The sequence below is a fragment of the Globicephala melas genome, chromosome 5, assembly GCF_963455315.2.
Source record: "Globicephala melas chromosome 5, mGloMel1.2, whole genome shotgun sequence".
NCBI classification, from domain to species: domain Eukaryota; kingdom Metazoa; phylum Chordata; class Mammalia; order Artiodactyla; family Delphinidae; genus Globicephala; species Globicephala melas.
In genome coordinates, this window is record NC_083318.1 from 93,626,812 (window position 1) to 93,647,730 (window position 20,919).

Here is a 20,919-nt window from a genome sequence, read left to right on the forward strand (position 1 = left end):
TATATATCTATATATACATATTGATATATATTCTTTTTCAGATTTCTTCAGATTCTTATCCTCTATAGGTTCTTTTTCAGATTGTTTTCCAGACTCTTATCCTTTATAGGTGTATATATATATATATATTTTTTTTTTCAGATTTTTATCCTTTATAGGTTATTATAAGATATTGACTATAATTCCCTGTACTATATAGTTATGATTCTAATTATTCCTTAAAATGTTGTATTGTCACAGAAATAACCAAGTTGCTTTGTCAACTGCACTGTAATCAAATCTTTAACCATGTCATTTTAAGTCTTTTGTTATTTATAGACAGTCATTGTTTTATTCTGATGCTTTTACAAAAATGAAAATCTTCAAGAAAATTCATAAAAAGGATTTTTTTGACAAATATAGGTTTCTGATGACTTTTAGATCATACCACTGAACTGGGTAAGAAATTATAAAACTCTAATAGAAAACCTGATGCGTTTATCAAGATCAACAAGAATTAATTATATGGAACTTAATGAACTGAAAAATATGATTTATAATCTTATGATTTTTTTCTGAAATATACTGGCTTTTAATCTTTGTGTTCCAGAAAACCTTTCCTCTTATGCTAACTATGATATGTGGCAAGTTGATGAAGTATACCTCTGCAAATGAAGATGAAACATTTATCTTTTTCTCTTTACCTAATCTCTCCAGAATTTGGCTTCTCTAACTGGCTCCCCTCTGGACTTGATGGCTTATTGAGATCCAGATTACAACTAGTTATACTAATCATTGTTTTAATTTGTTCTCTCTTTGTTGTTTTCAAACTATTTATACTTTTTGTCTCTCTGCTATACTATCTTATTAATGTTACTCGTTAGTTTACTTATATTCTATTTTATCAGATTGTTGTATCCTGCATTACCTGATGTGTAACCAGGCCTCCAACAAAATTAATGATGGCTAAATATCTTCAGGCAATTGATCACACACATATATATGATCACATATATATCACATATATACAGATAAAGGTAATTGTAATAGTGCAACTTTAAATATGGGAAGAAACAACAAGGGGAAAACATTTCCTGGATCATAATAGAGTAGGAAAACAGAAGATGCAGAGGATTTTAGGTTGTTTAGGTTAATAGGGCCTAAGCCAGATATAGCATATGAATGGCCTATCACTAAGATCCTTGCCTGACCTAAGAATAAGCACTCCTAGGGCTGTGGGACAAATTGGTCATGAAATGCCTCCCAAGCCTTGGTCAAATTTATGACCAAGGTGGGGCACTGTAAACAACAAAAAAATGTTGCTTGCCCTTTTAGTTCTATAGGATCAAGTCATTAGCTCCTGCAGTTGCCTACCAAAACTGAGCCTGAGGGGAATTCAGGATGGAGAAAAACAGGAAGCATTTTGTGCTTTGGATACCAGCCCCTAGATAATTAAGGTACATACCTAAGGAAATATTTCAATGACTCAGATTCTTGCATCTTCCCATACATAGAAAAGCACTAAAATCATTAACTTGAGATGTCTGTTTTTGTGATTAGAAGTAATCTTTTGATGTTTTGACTACATGTTTCTTTTTCCTGCAAAAAAATTCATATATATTCTGACTCCTTCCTTACCTCTTTTTTTTTTTTTGCTGCACCTAGTGGCATGTGATCTTAGTTCCCTGACCAGGGATCCAACCCGTGCCCCCTGCATTGGAAGTGTGGAGTCTTAACCACTGGACTGCCAGGGAAGTTCCCCTTCCTTACCTCTTTAGAACAGTTTCTCAGAGCTGAGAGGCTGTCTCTTAGGCTATAGTCCTCCGTAAGACACAAAATAAACTCAACTCACAGCTCTTATGTTGCACGTTTTTGTTTTGTTTTTTTTTTTTGCGGTACGCGGGCGTCTCACTGCTGTGGCCTCTCCAGCCGCGGAACTCAGGCTCCGGACTCGCAGGCTCAGCGGCCATGGCTCACGGGCCCAGCCGCTCCGCGGCATGTGGGATCTTCCGGGACCGGGGCACAAACCCGCGTCCCCTGCATCGGCAGGCGGACTCCCAATCACTGCGCCACCAGGGAAGCCCTGTTTTTTTTTTTTTTTAAGTTGACACTCATATTAAATTTCTATTGGACAGTTCTGGTTATAGCATAGAATTAGCTCTGGTTAGAGAATAAAATTCTAGGTTGAGAGTGCCAAAAAATTAAATTAAAATCAAACAAAGAGGCTATATATACAGAAGCAGCTGGGGTGCTCAGGCCTTGAACATCACACAGGGAGAGTCACTAGGACCCTGAGCAGAGAAGGAAAGGAAATGTCAGCTGTGTCCTTTGGAAAATCACTGTGGCAGTGAAATGGGAGAGACCAGGGCAGGGTGAAAACCGGAGGCAGGAAAACTCATGGAGCAAAAATGAAATATCAGTGAGTGACCAATCTGCCTTCCAACCTACAGGATCTGCTCTTGGGATTCTTACCTTCGCTGTGCCTTGGGCCCTGTGGCAGCCTGGTAGATCCTTTCTCAGATAAATGTCTTTACATACAGAAAATAAAATACCCAGGATTACAAAGGAAACCAATGACTGAAATACAGGTGTCACTGTAAAAATCTGTGATATGGCAATATGTGTGCTTCTTTACTGACATTTTAGATAAAATGTAGCAGCAGGTCTAACAACTACTGTAATTTTTTTTTTTTTTTTTTTTGCCTGCGTTGGGTCTTCGTTGCTGCACACAGGCTTTCTCTAGCTGAGGCGAGCGGGGGCTACTCTTTGTTGTGGTGCATGGGCTTCTCATTGAGGTGGCTTCTCTTGTTGCGGAGCACGGGCTCTAGGCGCGCGGGCTTCAGTAGTTGCAGCACATGGGCTCAGTAGTTGTGGCTCGTGGGCTCTAGAGCACAGGCTCAGTAGTTGTGGCACACGGGCTTAGCTGCTCCGCGTCATGTGGGATCTTCCCGGACCAGGGCTAGAACCCGTGTCCCCTGCACTGGCAGGTGGATTCTTAACCACTGTGCCACCAGGGAAGTCCACAATTACTGTAATTTTTAAGTATTTATGAACATGAATTATATTTTGAGCAACCGCTATCATGAGACACAACGATATCTGTGTTTCCATTAGTGGTGAAGCCACGGTACCGCTAACACTGCTGTGATCTGTTGCCTACATTTATACTCAAAGGAAATGCTAAATTTTAGTGAGTGGTTAATGAAAATGAACTGTAATTTTTCCCCCCAAGTCACAGACCACCTGGAATTCTATCCATAACCCCTTAGGGATCCATGGATCAAGGGTTAAGGACCCTTGTGAGATGTTCCCAGGCTTCCCTAAGGAGTCAGTTTAGGTCCCTCTAAGATGGGAACATGCAGGAAGTATGGTAACAGTTGGACGCTATTTTATTTCTAGGATTTATTTATTCCCATGACCACATCTACAACAGCATATTAAGGCAGCAGACACAATGGCCCAGAAGATGTCTTAATGGAACACTGGGTTTCCTCGGGTTATGGTTAGAACCCATGTCTTTTTCTCAATGAGGATAATGATGATAGGAACAGGCCCAGGAGACCCAGAGGGAAGACTGTTTGTTGGGGTTTTTCTTTAGTTCTCAGGTGAGTTTATTCTCGTAGGGAGGAAGTCATCCGTCTCGCTGGAAGGAATTTAGTTACAAAACAAAACCAGAAAAAGACAAATACTGTACGATTCCACTTATATGAGATATCTACAGCAATCAAATTCATAGAAACAAAGTAGAATGTTGGTTCTTAGGGGCCCAGGGTGGGGAGAAAAGAGGAGTTATTTAATGGCTATACAGTTTCAGATCTGCAAGATGAAAAAGTTCTGGAGGTCTGTTTTGCAACAATGTGAATATATTTAACACTACTGAACTGTACTTAAAAATGGTAAAGATGGTACATCTTTTTTTTTCTTAATAATTTTTTAAAAATTAATTAATTTATTTATTCTTTTATTTTTGGCTGCATTGGGTCTTCGCTGCTGCACGTGGGCTTTCTCTAGCTGTGGAGAGTGGAGGCTACTCTTTGTTGCAGTGTACGGGCTTCTCATTGCGGTGGCTTCTCTTGTTGCAGAGCACAGACTCTAGGCGTGCGGGCTTTAGTAGTTGTGGCTCGCAGGCTCAGTAGTTGCGGCACACGGGCTTAGTTGCTCCGCGGCATGTGGGATCTTCCCAGACCAGGGCTTGAACTCGTGTCCCCTGCATTCGCAGATGGATTCTTAACCACTGCAACACCAGGGAAGCCCAAGATGGTACATCTTATGTGGGGTTTTTTTTTTAAATCACCATAAAAATGGTTAAAACTGCAAAACAAACAAATAGGACGCTCAGAGCCTAATTCTGGCTCAACTTCTAATTGTCACGAAGCTGGACAGCCTCAAATGCAGGCCTGGTTCTACCCAGTACCTGGAGTTTCTCGAGGTTTTAAAGGTATAAAAACGCTTTTGAAAATGAGGACCCAAGTGTTGTTTATTTTTTTAAATTCTACTATATAATGATAAAGCTCATCTTTACAATTCTGGGTACTGATTTCCACAGAAGGGACCAAGACAATCCCCTAAGACTAATAATAACATCAAACACTTAATTAGCGTGAATTCTGTGCCAGGCAGTAGTCTAAGCACTTTATAAATACTTGACTCACTTAGTCCTCATAACAATCCCATGGTGGATGTCCTATTTTTATCCCCACTTTATAGATAAGGAAACTGAGGCTCGGAGGACTAGTAAGTGGCAGAAGTGAGGTTCACAACAGGTCATTCGACTCCAGGGTCAAACCATAAGCACCTGAGGCAGGGATCGGGATTTTTCTCTCTCAAGTCCAGCGCTGAGATAGTGCTGACTCACAGTAGATGAATCAGGGGGCAACCATTTATTGAGCAATCGGTTACGATAGAATTGTGAGGCATTTTTACCATGCAGCAGTTCTGAAGAAGAAAGATCTCGCTGTCTGCTTGCTCTACTATTTTTTTTTTAAACTTGGTAAGGAGAAACTTTGTTGGAAAGAGGCGTGTGGGGCAGTGTACTGTCCTAGCGGGTTGCCGGGATACGGCAACAGTGGGGAAAACACTTTGACCATAAGATCCCCCAGCATCTCCCTCTATTAATCTTTTCAAAAAAATGATTAAAGCAATGCTCCTAACTCCTAACCCACCCTACCACCTGGTTATCTCTTGTACTCTGGAGGAGTGGGAAAAGGAGTGAATATGAAGAGACAGAAAAACAACAAGGTCCTACTGTGTAGCACAGAGAACTATATTCACTATCCCATGATAAACCATAATGGAAAAGAATATAAAAAAAGAATGTACATACACGTGTATAACTGCATCACTTTGCTGTACAGTAGAAAGTAACACAACATGGTAAGTCAACTATACCTCAGTTTAAAAAAAAAAGAAAAAGAAGAGACAGAAAGTCCTGTCTCCAGACCAACAATGAATTCTAGGAACTGGTCTAAAACTAGGGATGCGGCGGAGAGAAATAGGAAAAGACCCTAAAAGTCACCAAAGAAAATCGCAGGACGACCTTAAAAGGGTAGGGAGTGGAGGGCAGCTCTCCGTCGCTCAGTAGCCACATTCTGCCACCTTAGGAGGAAGCAGCTGCGTTTCTAAACGTAACAGGCTGAGTCTGGCCAGGTCCACAAAGCCACTGACACGTGTGCCAAACACCAGCAGCATTTCAGACAACTGTAGCCGGAACATGTGCCCCCCACGCAGCACACAGAGGATGCTCGTGGGAAGAGACGGGGGCTCAGGCTACAGCAGGGGGTCGCTCCATTTTCTCGCTGGTATGGCAGGGAGGGGGTCGGGACTCACCTGTAGGTGTAGGGCCCCACTTCTTCCAACCGAGGGGTCTCCCCTCTGAGGACCTCCTCTGGATTGGTGACATTGAAGAAATAGAACTGGGTGTGCACGGGCAGAGGGGGCTTCCTCCAGGACTCAAAGGTCTCCGAGCCATTCCTTAACACAATATTCTAGGGGAGAAAACCAAAAGGGGATTTACGTAGTGTAAGGCAGTTGGCTTTGAACACAGAGGCAGAACGAGGGACACCCTGTCCTTTGACCTCCCGGCTCACTTATGTTTTCCACAGGCATTCAGCTGCTGTCCCTTGGGAGCAGGGACATGCCTTACGCCAATATGAAGCCCACAGCCCTCAGAAGCCATAACAGGTTTTCTATAAATATCTGTGGTAAAGAAAGGATGCTAGAGCCATAGCTCATGGGTGGAAACATGGTGTCCCCAAAACCAAGGCCACAGTCTGAGTACCCGAAAGGCCTTATTTGCTTCGTCACAAAGAGTCTACTGATAGGACAGCTTCCGTGGAAGTCAGGCCACTCTGAGAAACTTCATGCGCTCCCAGCTCGCCCATATGAGAGACCAGGAAGAGAGGCCCCAGAAGGTTACTTTGGTTCTTCCATTTGAGGTGGAACCACACCCAGCTCTACCACTTTCACCACCAGGGGCTTCACATGCATTTTCTCATCTAATCCCCAACAAACCCCTAACATAGGTTTGCATATCCCTGTTTTAATGGTGAGAAAGCTAAGCCACACTGAGGTTAAGTGCTTAGGGTATTCTTTGGCTACAATCCTTCCTTTGTTTCCCACCCTTACCACGGATTATGGTCTAAATTGTGTCCCTGCCAGCTCCCCCCCCCAAAAATTCATATATTGAAGTCCTAACCCCTAGTACCTCAGAATGTGACTGTATTTGGAGATAGGGTCTTTAAAGAGAAATTAAAGGTTAAATGAAGTCATTAGGGTGGGCTGTCATCCAACATGACTGAGGCCTCAGAAGAAATCAACCCTGTTGACACCTTGATCTCAGACTTCTAGCACCCAGAACACTGTGAGACAATAAATTTCTGTGGTTCAAGTCACCCAGTCTGTGGTATTTGTTATGGCAGCTCTCGCAAACTAATACACCACGGCCCCTCTATGGATGGAGAATCCTTCCCACCCTACAGACTTCAGGTGTGGCAAGTGACTTGATTTGATTAACGGAACATGAGTGGAATGGCAAAGCGCCAACTTCGAGCTGAGGCCTTAAGAGGCATGGCAAGTTTCCACCAGCCACCCTCTGTTGCCCTGTCCCAGGTAGTTGGTGATCCTTCAGCCAAGGCCCGAAAATGGAAACGTGTAGACCAGACATGAAGCCAGGAGTCCAGCCTAAGTCGGCTGACCCAGCTACGCTCAAATTGCAGCCAACCTGGCCGTAAGGAGTACGGAGTATATGTTACTATGATAAGCCACTGAGATTTGGGGGTTGTTTGTTATCCAGCATTGCAAGAGAAGCCTGATTAATACAGCACCCGAAGTTAATAGACAGAAAGCTAATATCTAGTAGTTAACTTGTTAATAAAGAAAAACTGCATTTTTAAAGTTAAGATTACTGAAGTACTCGAGAAGGATAAAAGCATAGACAGAATAAATAAACCAGAATTCAAACAGTGACTAACTCTGCATGTTGGAATTTGGGTCATTGTTATTTTCTCCTGGATGAGATTTTGTATTTTCCAAATTTTTATAATGAATAAAGAAAATTAACACTGAGAAAAAATTTTAAAAGAGGAAAATGGGATCTGCTGATAAAGACAATGTAGGGCCACTAGTAAAACAGTAACTAGATTGCAAGAGAAGCATCCCCAGATATCACCGGTGAGGATTTGAATGACAATCAACAGAGGGACGGCTTCAAAACATGACAGAAATCACATGCTAAAACATCCTGTGTCACAGAACACAACAGGATGCCAATTTTTAGTAGTCCAGGCCTCCAATTTAATAGAAGCAATGTTGCAAGGGAACTTGATGATATAACTCTATTATTCAATGGAAAATATCCCAAGAATCTCTGCAGGGAAAAACAAAGTGGAACCGGAATAAATGGATGCAGAAAACCTAAGCTTGTCAAAGCAAAAACAGTCATCTGGAGGGCTGGAAGTCAGTTTACATCCATGAGTCAGCCGTGTCATAGAACTGGGGACTCTTTGTGGTTTGGCATCAGTTCGGAACATCTAATCATCAGATTTCTAGCCAAACAACACATTACTGAAATATTCTTGGCCTTTACTGTCAGTACTGATTTACTGAGTTGAGATCAGATTGTTGAGATAGAAAAATTTAAAGACAAACCAGGAAACCCCTTTCCTCCAAACTCCGGGTCCAGCTGAGACTCTCTCCTTTGTGAAGCCCTCCCCGCCTGCCCCTGCACACATTACTCTCTCCCTGCCCTGGCCATAGAGCAGCCTAACCGATCATTTTAGGCAGTTTTTTTTTAAGAGTTTCGTGGTCTTTTATCTTATCTTCTAAACAGGGGTCTTAGCTATCTGGGGAGGAACAAGGGAGAGAGTCGGGCCGGAGAGAGAGGGCAGCATACCTGGAGAGGTTTACCAGATGGAACCCAGAGGCCCTGGCAGGGTAAGGAAGGGCCTGTGGTCAAGGTTGTACAGCTGCTTCATGTCAGAACTGGGTCTGGAACCCAGTGCCCCTTTCCTCCACTCTCCCACCCCACCTCAGCATACAACATTTTAATAAAATGGGTATAAACCTACTACACATTTTAGTTATACAAGTTATATGGTAGAGTTTCTCTGGTATAAGGTATACACACAGCACCTAGAAACAGCTCAGTAACATGAATATAACCTACCTAAAACTAGTATGTTAACTATGAGAAGTGTAACACATAAATAATAATTATTTGTCTTCTAGAGGATTTTGAAGGCCCACAGATACCTTCAAAGTCATCTGATTTCATTAAAATGAGTCTCTTTTTTGGGACTTCCCTGGTGGCACAGTGGTTAAGACTCCATGCTCCCAATGCAGGGGGCCTGGGTTCAATCCCTGGTCAGGGAACTAGATCCCACACGCATGCTGCAGTTAAGAGTTCGCATGCCACAACTAAGGACCCCACCTGCCGCAACTAAGACCCAGTGCAACCAAATAATAAATACATACATACATACATACATACATTAAAAAAAAAAAGAACCTCTTTTTCTTATCCAGAAATTTCCAGAAAAAGGCAGGGCAATAATTTCTCCTCCTCCACAAATTCCTTGAGTACCCTCCCCTTAACTGGATGGATCATCCCTTCCTTTGAACCCTATAACACATTACATAGGAATTTCTTAGGAAAAAAAGTGCTCAGGACAGAAAACATCTTCTAAAAATTGAGGTTAATTGGAATCGACATGAAGCAGTGATATTAGCAACCAAAAATGAGAAGGAAAGTGCAGCTACTATATTGGAACATACTAGGTTAACAGTTGGCTACTCAAAACAGAAGGTGCTGACCTACAAAAAAAGAGGAGGGTTTTTGTCTTTTTTTTTCTTTACTCCTCCCCACTCCTCAAGGACAATGCAGGTTTTGGAGAAATATTGGTTCAATCAACTAAATATAGTACTAGAAAACTCTATTTTCCGTCAACTTTGCTTATAAGATGCTGGGAGAGAAGAAATTGATGTGAGACAACCAGAGAAGAGCAGAAGAAAGGCATGATCAGTCAAAGACAAAGCCACAGTCAAGGCCCTATAACAGCAGCTCGACAGCTACAAGTCCAAGGAGCCTTTAAAGGGTACCCAGAGGAAGTGGGTGTTCCCTAGCCATTTCAGCCACATTCAGATACAGAGAAAGCAATTCAGATACAGATTCACTAGAATCAGAAACACATAGATCTAGCACCTATTAGTTTGTGTGTCTTATCGGTAGTCCAGCACGCTAAAGAGCTAAGTGCAGCCAGTTCCTTTTGTGGGTGGAAAGCGAAATCTGTGTGTCTCTGTGATCCCTTTTCCTAACAACTATTTAAAGCAGTGCTATACCCACGGTTTTCCTGCAAAGTGTAGAACTATACATGCAAATCAGCCAAACACTGTCTGTGCCCGGCATTGCAGGTAGGAGATACCCAGCAACACACACATGGTTTCTGTGTTCCAGGAGTTTGCCCTCTATCTGGGGGATGGTGATTCACACAGGCAAGAGAATCAACAATGGAAAGCAGCCCGTAATAAATGGTCAATGAGTATACCAGGCAATGGTCTCCGTGGTGTTCAGACAATGGATTCTACGAACTGAGATGGAGACAGGAAGTGCTTAAAGTGAGCGAGGAAGAATGAATAAAAACTGGGCAAGCGGAGGAGGTCATGGGGGTGGGCTCCTTACGGATAGCTGGGGTTGATTCGACTATCCTGTGTGGCTGGACAGAGCGAGCCCTTCCTCCCTGCCTGTTCCATGTCCATCTCTCCTGGAGCCCTCTGCTTAATCAGAAAGAGTGGATGTGGAGAATGAGACAGTAAAAGATACAGAGGACGGACGGTATTAGATGTGACTGGGTGTGGGTTTTCTAGGGAGTAGGGAGATTGATTTAGAGAGGTAGGTTGGGGTCCCAGGAGCCTAGATTTTATATGATATATAAGGAGGGGGAATAGAAGGTTTCTGAGCTGCAGAATACTATCAAGAGTCAGGCATTATGTTGCCACTTTATCTCATCTCATCCCCTTAATAGTCTACAAGAGGGAAATCATCGTCCCCATTTTACACCTCAGGAGACCAGAGCTCAAAGAGGTTAGGTGAATGCCTGAGGTTTGCTAGCAGAGGGTGCAGCCAGCCTCCCACCCCAGGACTCACTGCAAACCTGTGCTCCTGGCAGGGCTGAATTTGACCGGAGCCTCATGCCCCCGGAAAACAGTAATGGTTCGGGAATCTCTGCTTCCGTGTTCCGGCAAATGGGTGACTGCAAAGAAACACCCTTCCGCACGTGAATTAGATTCACAGATGTCTCTCTTTACCTAAGACAAGGCTAGGCACTGACCCTCCAGATTCCCATTTTTTGCCTCCTCATGATTAGCTGAACAGCTTGACCCCACTGATCAATGGGAGTGAAATGCCGGTACAGCACGGTGACCACAGTTAATAACACTGTATTGTACACTTGAAAGTTGCTAAGACAGTAGATCCCAAGTGTTCTCACCACACACACGAAGAATTAACTCCGTGAGGTTATGGATATATTAATTAGCTTGACTGCAGTAATCATTTCACGGTGCCTATCAAGCATCCCATTGTACACCTGAAATATATACAATTTTTATGTGTCAATCATACCTCAATAAAGCTGGGGGGAAAAATGTTTGTTACCCAGACTTTGGTTAGGTTTCCCTCCTTCCCAGCCCCATGAACTCCTCCCTGTAAAAGGAAAACCCTTTTGGCTAAGCCTTGAGGCCCTGCAGACCACACAGAGGTTCTCCCTAATGCAAGTCCCCTTGTCCCTACTGCAAAGTCTTTTCCCCTTTACAATCAGATTTGTTTTTTATTTGACACTCCTAACTATTGTGCCACGTTGCCTATTTTGCATTGACACAGGCAAGAGGTGTTTCAGAAGGTTACACTGGCATACGTGGGAAGGAGGGTTTGGCTAAGATTGTTGTAAGGATGAAATGAAGATTCAGCAGAGCGCTTATCGCAGGCCATGCTCAAAACACTCAGTAAGTGGTGACTGCGATCTTGACTATTACCATCTTCAGGTTGGGGATGACAGGGTTTCAGGACTTAGTCTAAACAAAAAAAGGAATCATGTCGCTTCCAGGAGTCTGCTCAAATATAGACAACCCAACAAATGTTAAACAATGAAAGAGGGGGAAAAAAAAAGTCTTTAGTCATGATTCTCTCTTCCAGCCCTACATAAAATTCAGTTTAGGTTGAAACAGCAAGGAATTAGTATAAAATCGGAAATAACCAAAATGTTGAACAGGACAAGAATGACTTAGTGAATTATGATAATTCACAGGCTGGAGTAGAAAGCAATTAGAATGATAAAAACTACAAAGACCTAAGGAACATGTTCATAATCTATGTTAAATGGTAAAAGCAGACAATGTAAAATATGCCTAAGTGTGGACAAGACCAGCAGATAAAATGCAAACATGAAACCAGGGGGGTGATATATAGATAATTTTACAATTTCAATCTTTTAGTTACCCTCAAAATCACTAAGCCTGCACACTAAACGTCCAGTAGCCTTTATCTCTATGCAACAGGATTATGAAGGGTCTCGCATTCTCTCTGTGATGTTTCTCTACGTTGTTTGGACTTTTTTTTACAACAGAAGTAAACTAATTCTGTAAGCAGAAAAAATAACTGTTCCCTTATCATTTTTTTTTGTAAGTGAAAATCTAAGAAAGAAACTCAGATTCTACAAAATGTATGAACAGACCCCAAGGCAAGGCAGAAGGAACAGATACAGAGAACCAGCATCATCTAGCTTTTCCTCTGTCCTTGCAAAACAGAGGTAAGGCCGATGCCTCCTCAGCTGTGGTCTGTTCTCCCTCACAAGCGCCAAGGGCCTCCACCCGCCACACTGGGCTGTAGAGTATGTCTTTTCCTGTTATTGTCAGGACGGTTGATGTAACACTCTGTGTTCCTCGCCAGCTTTTCCTGACAAGCGTCACAGTGTGCGAAGAACTTCACAGTGACAAAGGGCTTGCTGCGGCAACATGCATGGACCTAGAGATTGAGATTATTACACTAAGTGAAATAAGTCCGAGAAAGATAAATATTATATGATTTCTAAATCATATGATATTTAGTGGAATCTATAATTTCTAAATATATAATATTTAGTGGAATCTAAAAAGTAGTACAAATGAACTTATTTACAAAACAGAAACAGACTCACAAACATAGAAACAAATTTATGGTTACCAAAGGGGAAGGCGGAGTGGGAAGGGATAAACTGGAAGTATGGGATTAGTAGATGCACACTACTATATATAAAATAGATAAACAGCAAGGATTTACTGTATGGCCCAGGGAACTATAGTCAATATTTTGTAATAAACTATAATGGAAAAGAACTGAAAAAAAGAATATAGATATATATATGTGTGTGTGTATATATATATAATACTGAATCAACTTGCTGTACACCTGAATCTAACACAATATTGTAAATCAACTATACTTCAATTAAAAAAAAAGGATTTGCAACCTCATTTATTTATTAGAGCGAAGAAAATCATCTCAGAATTATGAACCCCAAAAGATCCAGTCAGTGTGAGTGAACAGACGGTTAACTGCCCAAGTTTATCTTGCCTGGTTTGTATCCAGCTTAGCCAAAAAAGTCCAAAGACAAGGTGAAGAGTTCCCAGAAAGAAGAAAGGCAAAATCTTTCCCAGAAGGGAGGGTAAGACTAGCTGTCCTCATGACAGTCTGATGTGAACTTGTTCCTCCAAGTTTCAAGTGGATGACGAAGTTCAGGGATGGAAATAAACATTTGGTAGACTGGAGTCCTTCGCTAAACAAAGCAAATGAAAACCTACTAACAGGAACAATCCCTGACAGCTTGCTAGAGCCACAGTGACAGCAGGTGTTGTGACAACCCAGGATTCTCCTCCACCCCCATCACTGGCCTCTCCCTAGTTACTCTTAGCTGAGTCAACACTCAAACAAGTCTCAGACCACCTTGGATTCCATTCAAATCGTGCTCTCAAGAGTGTTGGTTTTTCCTGTACCTTTAACATGTCTCTTTTCTTCCCCTGCTAAACGGCTGTCACGGAACCCACTGTAAATCCCAGAGTGGATGGTGTGGGGTGGTGCGTGTGCATGTGTGTGTGTGTGTGTGTGTGTACACATTAAGTAGGGAAGGGGAATGAGAGAACAGAGGGGAGTTTATAAATGCAGCTGCCAACATTTCTAAAACAGTTGCTTCTTTATTTTTATCTCCTTCCCTGACATTCAGCTCAGAGAAGGACGATTATCATTGCTAAAATGCTGCTTACTGGAAGTCTCCAGGAATCAGGTGCTGTGCTAGGGCTTTATGGACAGGATCTCTAAGCCTTACGCTGGCCCTGCAAGGTAAGAATTCCCATTTTGCAGATAAGGAAATGTTGGCACCGGCTTTCCCAAACTCACAGAGCCAGTAAGTCAAGTGAAATCCCACCAAGTCTAGGTCTGTGGGTTTGCAAAGCCCATGCTTGGCCACTCTAGCAGCTGCCTCACCATCGCACCCTCAAGGTAGAGCTGCCAGATTTAGTGAATAAAAACAAAGGATGCCCAAGGATGTCCCAAATATTGCACAGGCCATGTCAAAAATGCTTTAATTCTTAGGATGCAATGCTGAAGGATTCAGGGGCAAAGTGCTGTAATATCCGCAACTTGCATTAAAATAATTCAAGAAAAAGTGTATGAGAGAGAGATGACGTCTATATGGGAGGATGCTAACAACTGATAAATTGAAATGAATCAAAATATTGCACAGACATACTCACTAAAATATTATTTGTAGTTTATCTGAAATTCAAGTTTAACTAGACATCCTGCATTTTATCTGGCAACCTCCCCCAGAAAGACCGTGAAACTGTAGAGAAACCATCACTTGGGCTCCGAGACCTTCCTGGGCCACTAGCCAACCCTGTAACCAGCAGAGTTTTCCACTTATGCTAAATTAACAATCAGTGCAAGGTCCCAAATCAGTTTTACAATGTGACTTTGGATACTGCAGAACATGATGAATTGTTCCAGGCATAATATGGTGGCACTACCATCAAAAGAGGTATTGGAAAGATGATCAAGTTACATGGTCAATCTGTCGTGTCAACAGCCAAGTTAATCATTTGGACTGAAAAGCTTACCTTTCAGTTAATTAGCCAATATGTATATAATGAGAGCTTTCTCTATGCCCAACAAGCGTAGGCCCTGTTTCAGGAAGACATTTAGCTAAGGACACAAAATTGACCTGTATGTAACAGTGCAGGGCCCAAAGAGGGGTTTATGCCTGAAATTATTTGGATCATTTCAACTGTATGGATACATCCTAAAATCCCCATCTGGATACCTCACAGGCTGCTCAACATCAACGTGACCGAAAAAGGGACTCATGATCGTCTCCCGTAATCAATCACTCAGTCCTGTTGAGTTTACCTCCTCCTCTTCTCCACTTCTATTCCTGTGCCTATTTCATCACCGGCGTGGACTGAGACAATACTGTTCAGTATTAGCTAGTCTCCTAATAGGTAATTAGGTAACAGGTAGTCTCCTAACTGGTCTCCTTCTCTCCAGCCTTGGCCCTTTCAAAGCTATTATCCACATCAGCTTCCAGAGAGTTCTATCAGGACAGACACTCTCCCTACTGCTCACAGGATAAAGTCTGAGGCTCTTGACCTGACGCAGCCCATCACCTGCCATCCTCTGTCATCCCCTGACAGGTCCTTTGAGCACCAGCAACACTCAACTGCCCACCTTCCCCCAGGTATGGGCTGGATTAGCTGCTTCTGCTGAGAGCTGACATGAGTTGGTACAGCCACAAGATACAACACAAGCAAGCCAGCCTGACAGAGCTCTTTCTGGAAGGCAGCACAAGGATGGCTGCTGAACCAGCTATGCTGGTATAAGCCACATCCAGATGATAAAAATAAGCACTCAGGGAATTGCATTAGGCTTGATGGGAGTGAGTAATACTTTAAAGGAAACTTTCAGGCTTCAAGAGCACTGCTGGTTGTTCTTTTAGTTCAACAAAGTGCTACTTAATAATTAAACACAAACTCAGCATCCATGTTGCCATCTACACTGTCTAAATTCACCCAGAGATGATGCAGACCAACTTTGAGAACCTGATCTAATAACATGTGGATGATTCTCATTGGATTTCAGATCGATAAAACTCACCATATATCAAAACACCAGTTGGTGTGCATTATTTAAAAAATTTCTCCCTGAAATTAAGCAAACCCAATGCAGACTCTTATTAATTAATTAATGTAAGTAATTAATGTATGTAATTTGCACTATTTACCTTTTAAAATTCTCTGTTGAGGGAAAAGAAATACACTGCCATTAACATTCTACCCTTATTCTCTGACCTTATTTTAACTCAAGAACAAATGCCTTGGCTTTTTTTTTTTTTAATGTCACTGTTGTTGAACTCATTTTGCTTTAATTGCAACTCCAACGATTCCGGCTAATGAGATCTGACAGTTGAGGTTCAAATGTTAGTTTATGTGTAAGCTGCTACTCTGTCTATAAAATGACATACAAGGGGGGCTTCCCTGGTGGCTCAGTGGTTAAGAATCCGTCTGCCGATGCAGGGGACACGGGTTCAAGCCCTGGTCCGGGAAGATCTCACATGCCGGAGAGTAACTAAGCCCGTGTGCCACAACTACTGAGCCTGCACTCTAGAGCCCACGAGCCACAACTACTGAGCCCGTGAGCCACAATTACTGAAGCCCACGCGCCTAGAGCCCATGCTCCACGACAAGAGAAGCCACCGCAATGAAGAGAAGCCCCCGCTCGCCACAACTAGGGAAAGGCCGCGCGCAGCAACAAAGACCTAATGCAGCCCAAAATAAACAAATAAATAATTTATATATATATAAAAAAAACTTGACCCTTAAAAAAAAATTACATACAAGACAAGAAGATGGAAGAGTTATCCTGAAAAAGCTCCTGCTACAAAATACACACTAGAGGGCTTTTTAAACGCTTCCAGGTAATTATAAATGTGAAACCAAGGTTGAGAACTGCCAGCCTAAAGAAAAAGCAGCCACCAGACAGAAACTTAATCAAAAGGACCAGGTGAAAACTGGGGAAATATATGTGGATTCCAGTCAGCGGGGTGTTGGGGGGAAGAGGCTGAAGGAGTGGATGAGAGAAAGTGTTTTAAGATGTGAATAAATAAGAAGTGTGGCCGTGACAATCATGCTGGGTTCTGTGTATAACCTGTGGAGCCAGTCATTCTTTTACAATCTGTTTGGTTGTGATTATCTCTCTCAAAGATGAAATAAGTAATGTTCTACGTCTCCTCTTCCCTCCATTACTGTGGACTATCAGAAATATAGTATTAAAAGTAATATCCTTAAAATGGGACTTGCAAGAATAATGATTACATTCCCATAACAATGGCATTCTGCCTTGCTTTCTCTAGAAAGAGTATAAAACTCAGATGCCAAAGGAGCCCCGTGGGAAAGGTCAATGAGTGAAGCAGGCACAGGTTTGTACATATTTGCAGGCCAAATCCCAGCAATAATATTCACTTCTACACAGAAATATGCCCTCTCCCATTTTTGTTAAACACATTTTGTTAAACACAGGCTATCTTTCATTTTCCTTCTTTTGGTAAAGAGCATCAAACACAAACAGATATTTCTCTACTCTATGAAAGACAGCAGAGCAAGCACCGTGACAAAGGGCATTTTCACTGAGCCTTGCAGTCAGGGGACAACAGGGGTGTGACCGTGGTGGGAACAGGGAGGGAGGTTAGCAGCCTCTATTCTGCCCAGGCTGCTGCCACACAGGACTGTGATGGGGTCAGCACTGCAAAACAGCCACATGTTTCCGGAGAAGCTGGAAAGCTGGATTATTTGGTGAATTTTCCAGATTTTAAAGGTATAAACTATTAGTGAGGCAAACATGACCACTGGCCTACAGAGCGGAACAAAAATGTGAAGCTAAATAACAATATACAAACAAAATCATCCTGAAGATGTTAAGTTTTCGTTCTTCCATTCATCCACACAATGTTTAATGACCATCTTTTTTTTTTTTTTTTTTGCAGTATGCGGGCCTCTCACTGCTGTGGCCTCTCCCGTTGCGGAGCACAGGCTCCGGACGCGCAGGCTCAGTGGCCATGGCTCACGGGCCCAGCCGCTCCGCGGAATGTGGGATCCTCCCGGACCAGGGCACGAACCCGTGTCCCCTGCATCGGCAGGTGGACTCTCAACCACTGAGCCACCAGGGAAGCCCTGACCATCTATTTTGTATGACGTTCATTCAGCAGGTTGGGAAGAGGATACAAAGCTACCTTCAAAGAGAGCTTTCGGGCTAGCTTTAAATACTAAATTGTGTCATATGAATAGAAAATCTCTGGCAGGGCTGAAGCTAGAGGGGAATTATCAAGGAATTCAATTATGGAGCTGCTTATGTTCTAGTCTAGTTTGTTTCACATGCAGGAAAAGACAGGAGATTTGCTGAACCTGCATCACCAATGGCCCAAACTACTATCCTTCACACTGGACTAATGAAACGAAAAGGACATATGAATATATATTGAATTGGCCAAAAAGTTCGTTCGGTTTTAAGTAAACATAAAAGACACATTTTTCATTTTCACCAAGAACTTTATTGAACATTCACTAACCAAATGAACATTTTGGCCAACCCAATAGCAAACTAAACAAAATCCTGGTGGTTTGAAAACATTAATAATATAGCTTCCAAACTGGCCTTATAAAGCAGAGACATTATGTTATTTTTTAAATTATTCTAAAAATCAACAAAATTAATTAAATGAAAACCAGATCAGTAGTTCTCGAAGGGTGGTCTGAGGACCTCTGGGGGTCCCCAAGACCCTCTCAGGGGGTTCCCCAAGGTCAAAACTATTTCCTTAATAATACTAAGACATAATCTTCCTTTTTCACTCTCATTCTTTCAGGAGCATACAGAGGAGCTTTCTAGAGGTCACACAGCTTGTAATGATGTCATTGCTCTGACAGCTAACGGAATATGTGTTTGTGTATTCTTGTGTTTTAAAAATGTATCCGTTTTAATTTCTAATATTGTAAATAATAGATATAACCCACAGAAATATAGGTTCTTTGGGGTCTTCAATAATTGTTAAGAGAATAAAAGGGTCTGAGCCCCAAAACTCTGAATTAGATCATAAATTCCATAAGAGTAAGGACTGTGTCTCATTTGCTATTGTATCCATAGCTCTTAGCACACCGCCTCACAAATGGTTCACACTCATTAAATATTGATATTTGCTAAATAAACAGATGACTGCCAAAGAATATACCTAAAAGTGCTTTTGGATATAGAGAGCAAACACTGAAAGTAGCCTTTATTTTCCTCGGTTGCTTTTGACTAGTTACCAGCTTTGATAAAAAACACAGTCGCTTCATGTAATGTATCATGTATATAGAGTATATATCTTGATGATATAGGCCATTAATGCCCAGTCACTTGGCCAACATCCTGTGTTTTCATTAATGATCTTATAATCCCACCTGCTGATTCCTCCCTGGGAAACAAGCAAGTGTCTGGCAGAACAGATGGCCCCTTCACTGCGGCCCGACAATGAAATCTTGTACTTTATTCAACAAGAAAACAAAAACGATTCTCACAATCTAGAACCTTCCCCTCCCTCCCTAAAGATATGTCCTTTAATGTAAACGTGCAGAATAATAGTAATTACTAAGAGTAATGGCCCTCAACTAGAATTATCAACTCTTTTATATGTTAGTCATACCAGTTGAAATTAAAAATAAATGCAGCAAATTAAAAATAAATAGAAGCACCCCATTTCTGTAAAGTATATGTATTACTATATATGCACAATGAAAACATGTGGATTAATCAACAATATATGTAACAGTGGTAATCTTTCTTTTATTAATTTTTATTGTCTGACTTTTTACAATGGCATGTATTTTTTTTACCAGAAAAATAAACAAAAATAAAGACTAAAATACAAAGTTAAAAAAAAAAAAAGAATTGTCATCTCAAGGAGTGAAGACATGGGTTAACATAATCACCATCCAAACCAGTCACAGACTTCATGGTGAGCTCTTTGACCTGGGTGCTGTTCCGAAGGACTCTGATTCAGCAGGGCTGGTGGGGTCTCTATTTTTTAAATTTCCCTAGGTGATTCTGATGTGGTTCCCTAGAGGCTAGGGACAACACTGAGAACTACTGGTTTCCTCCATTGTCTTAACCATTAGTAATGAATGCATGCACGGTCACCATGAATTAGTAACAGCTGAAAGAAACATAATATGATTTTGATGTCACCAGATCATGTTTCTAAAAGCCAGGGAGGAGTTGGATAATTTTGCTTATGAGTTCAAGAATCTGGCAAGGATACGGCCTCTGTTTACAGATCTATGGTTTCTGCTTGTGCTGAGCCAATCACATGACTCTATCACGAATCTGGAAGGAAGGAACTGAGAGATGAAGCATGTTCATGGGAGGCTCAGCAGCTGAAGAGTCATATAGGGTCAGGGCTGGGGAAGGTCCAGATGAGGAAACAGCCTGGGCCAGAGGAAACAGAGGAAGCTGGTTGGTGGGAAAAGCAGAGGAACGCGTGGGAGACACAGAGTGTGCCTGGTCCTGCTGACTTTCCAGTTTCTACTGGATTGGCAGGAGGCCTGACTGTGCTGTGGTTCTTACCCTTCGATTTCTATGAGCTTCCTCTTCTGGCTTTATAAAAAGCCGGCTAGCTCTTTTTTTTTTTTTTTTTTTTTTGGCGGTACGCGGGCCTCTCACTGTTGTGGCCTCTCCCGTTGCGGAGCACATGCTCCGGACGCGCAGGCTCAGCGGCCATGGCTCACGGGCCCAGCCGCTCCGCGGCATGTGGGATCTTCCCGGACCGGGGCACGAACCCGCGTCCCCTGCATCGGCAGGCAGACTCTCAACCACTGCGCCACCAGGGAAGCCCCTACGGCTAGCTCTTTCCTGAGCTCGCGTGAGGGTGCCTCGTTTCCTCAGAGAGCATTGCCCCTCTTTAATGCCAAGAAGTGGAGGACAATGTGATATGTGAGGGTAGAATTTTCTGTCACCACGAATCTTTTGAAAGGAAGGAAGGTGCTAGTAACTGCTCCGGGATAACAGGTGTAAATAAGCCAGAACTGTCACAGGCAACGTATCCAGTGCCACATAGGTGTAAAGGTAATTCGATACCCACCACCATCCATTTCAAAATTGACACAGTCTCAGTTTCCTTGCCTAGAAAATAACAGATTAAGTGATGCCTAAGGTTTTTTTCTTAATCTAAGATTCTATGTCTTCTTAACTCTGAAAAGAGACAGCTAAGGAGATGAGGTAGCCGGGCAAGAAGGAGGCCTTTAAGATTACATATACTTGATTGTCTTTACATAAACAACAGTGAAGATGTTTTACTCATTTGACTTTAAAAAAGACCCCACATATTCACCAATCAA

General features: G+C 42.2%; 1 protein-coding gene across 1 annotated transcript in view; it reads right to left on the minus strand.

Moving 5' to 3' along the window:
* SCARB2 (scavenger receptor class B member 2) overlaps window positions 1-20,919 on the minus strand; it is a 68,830-nt gene that overhangs the window by 43,571 nt on the left and 4,340 nt on the right. The window contains exon 2 of the mRNA XM_030877912.2: window positions 5,806-5,963. Coding sequence (XP_030733772.1) covers window positions 5,806-5,963 — 158 coding nt within the window. The remainder of the gene's footprint in view (window positions 1-5,805; window positions 5,964-20,919) is intronic.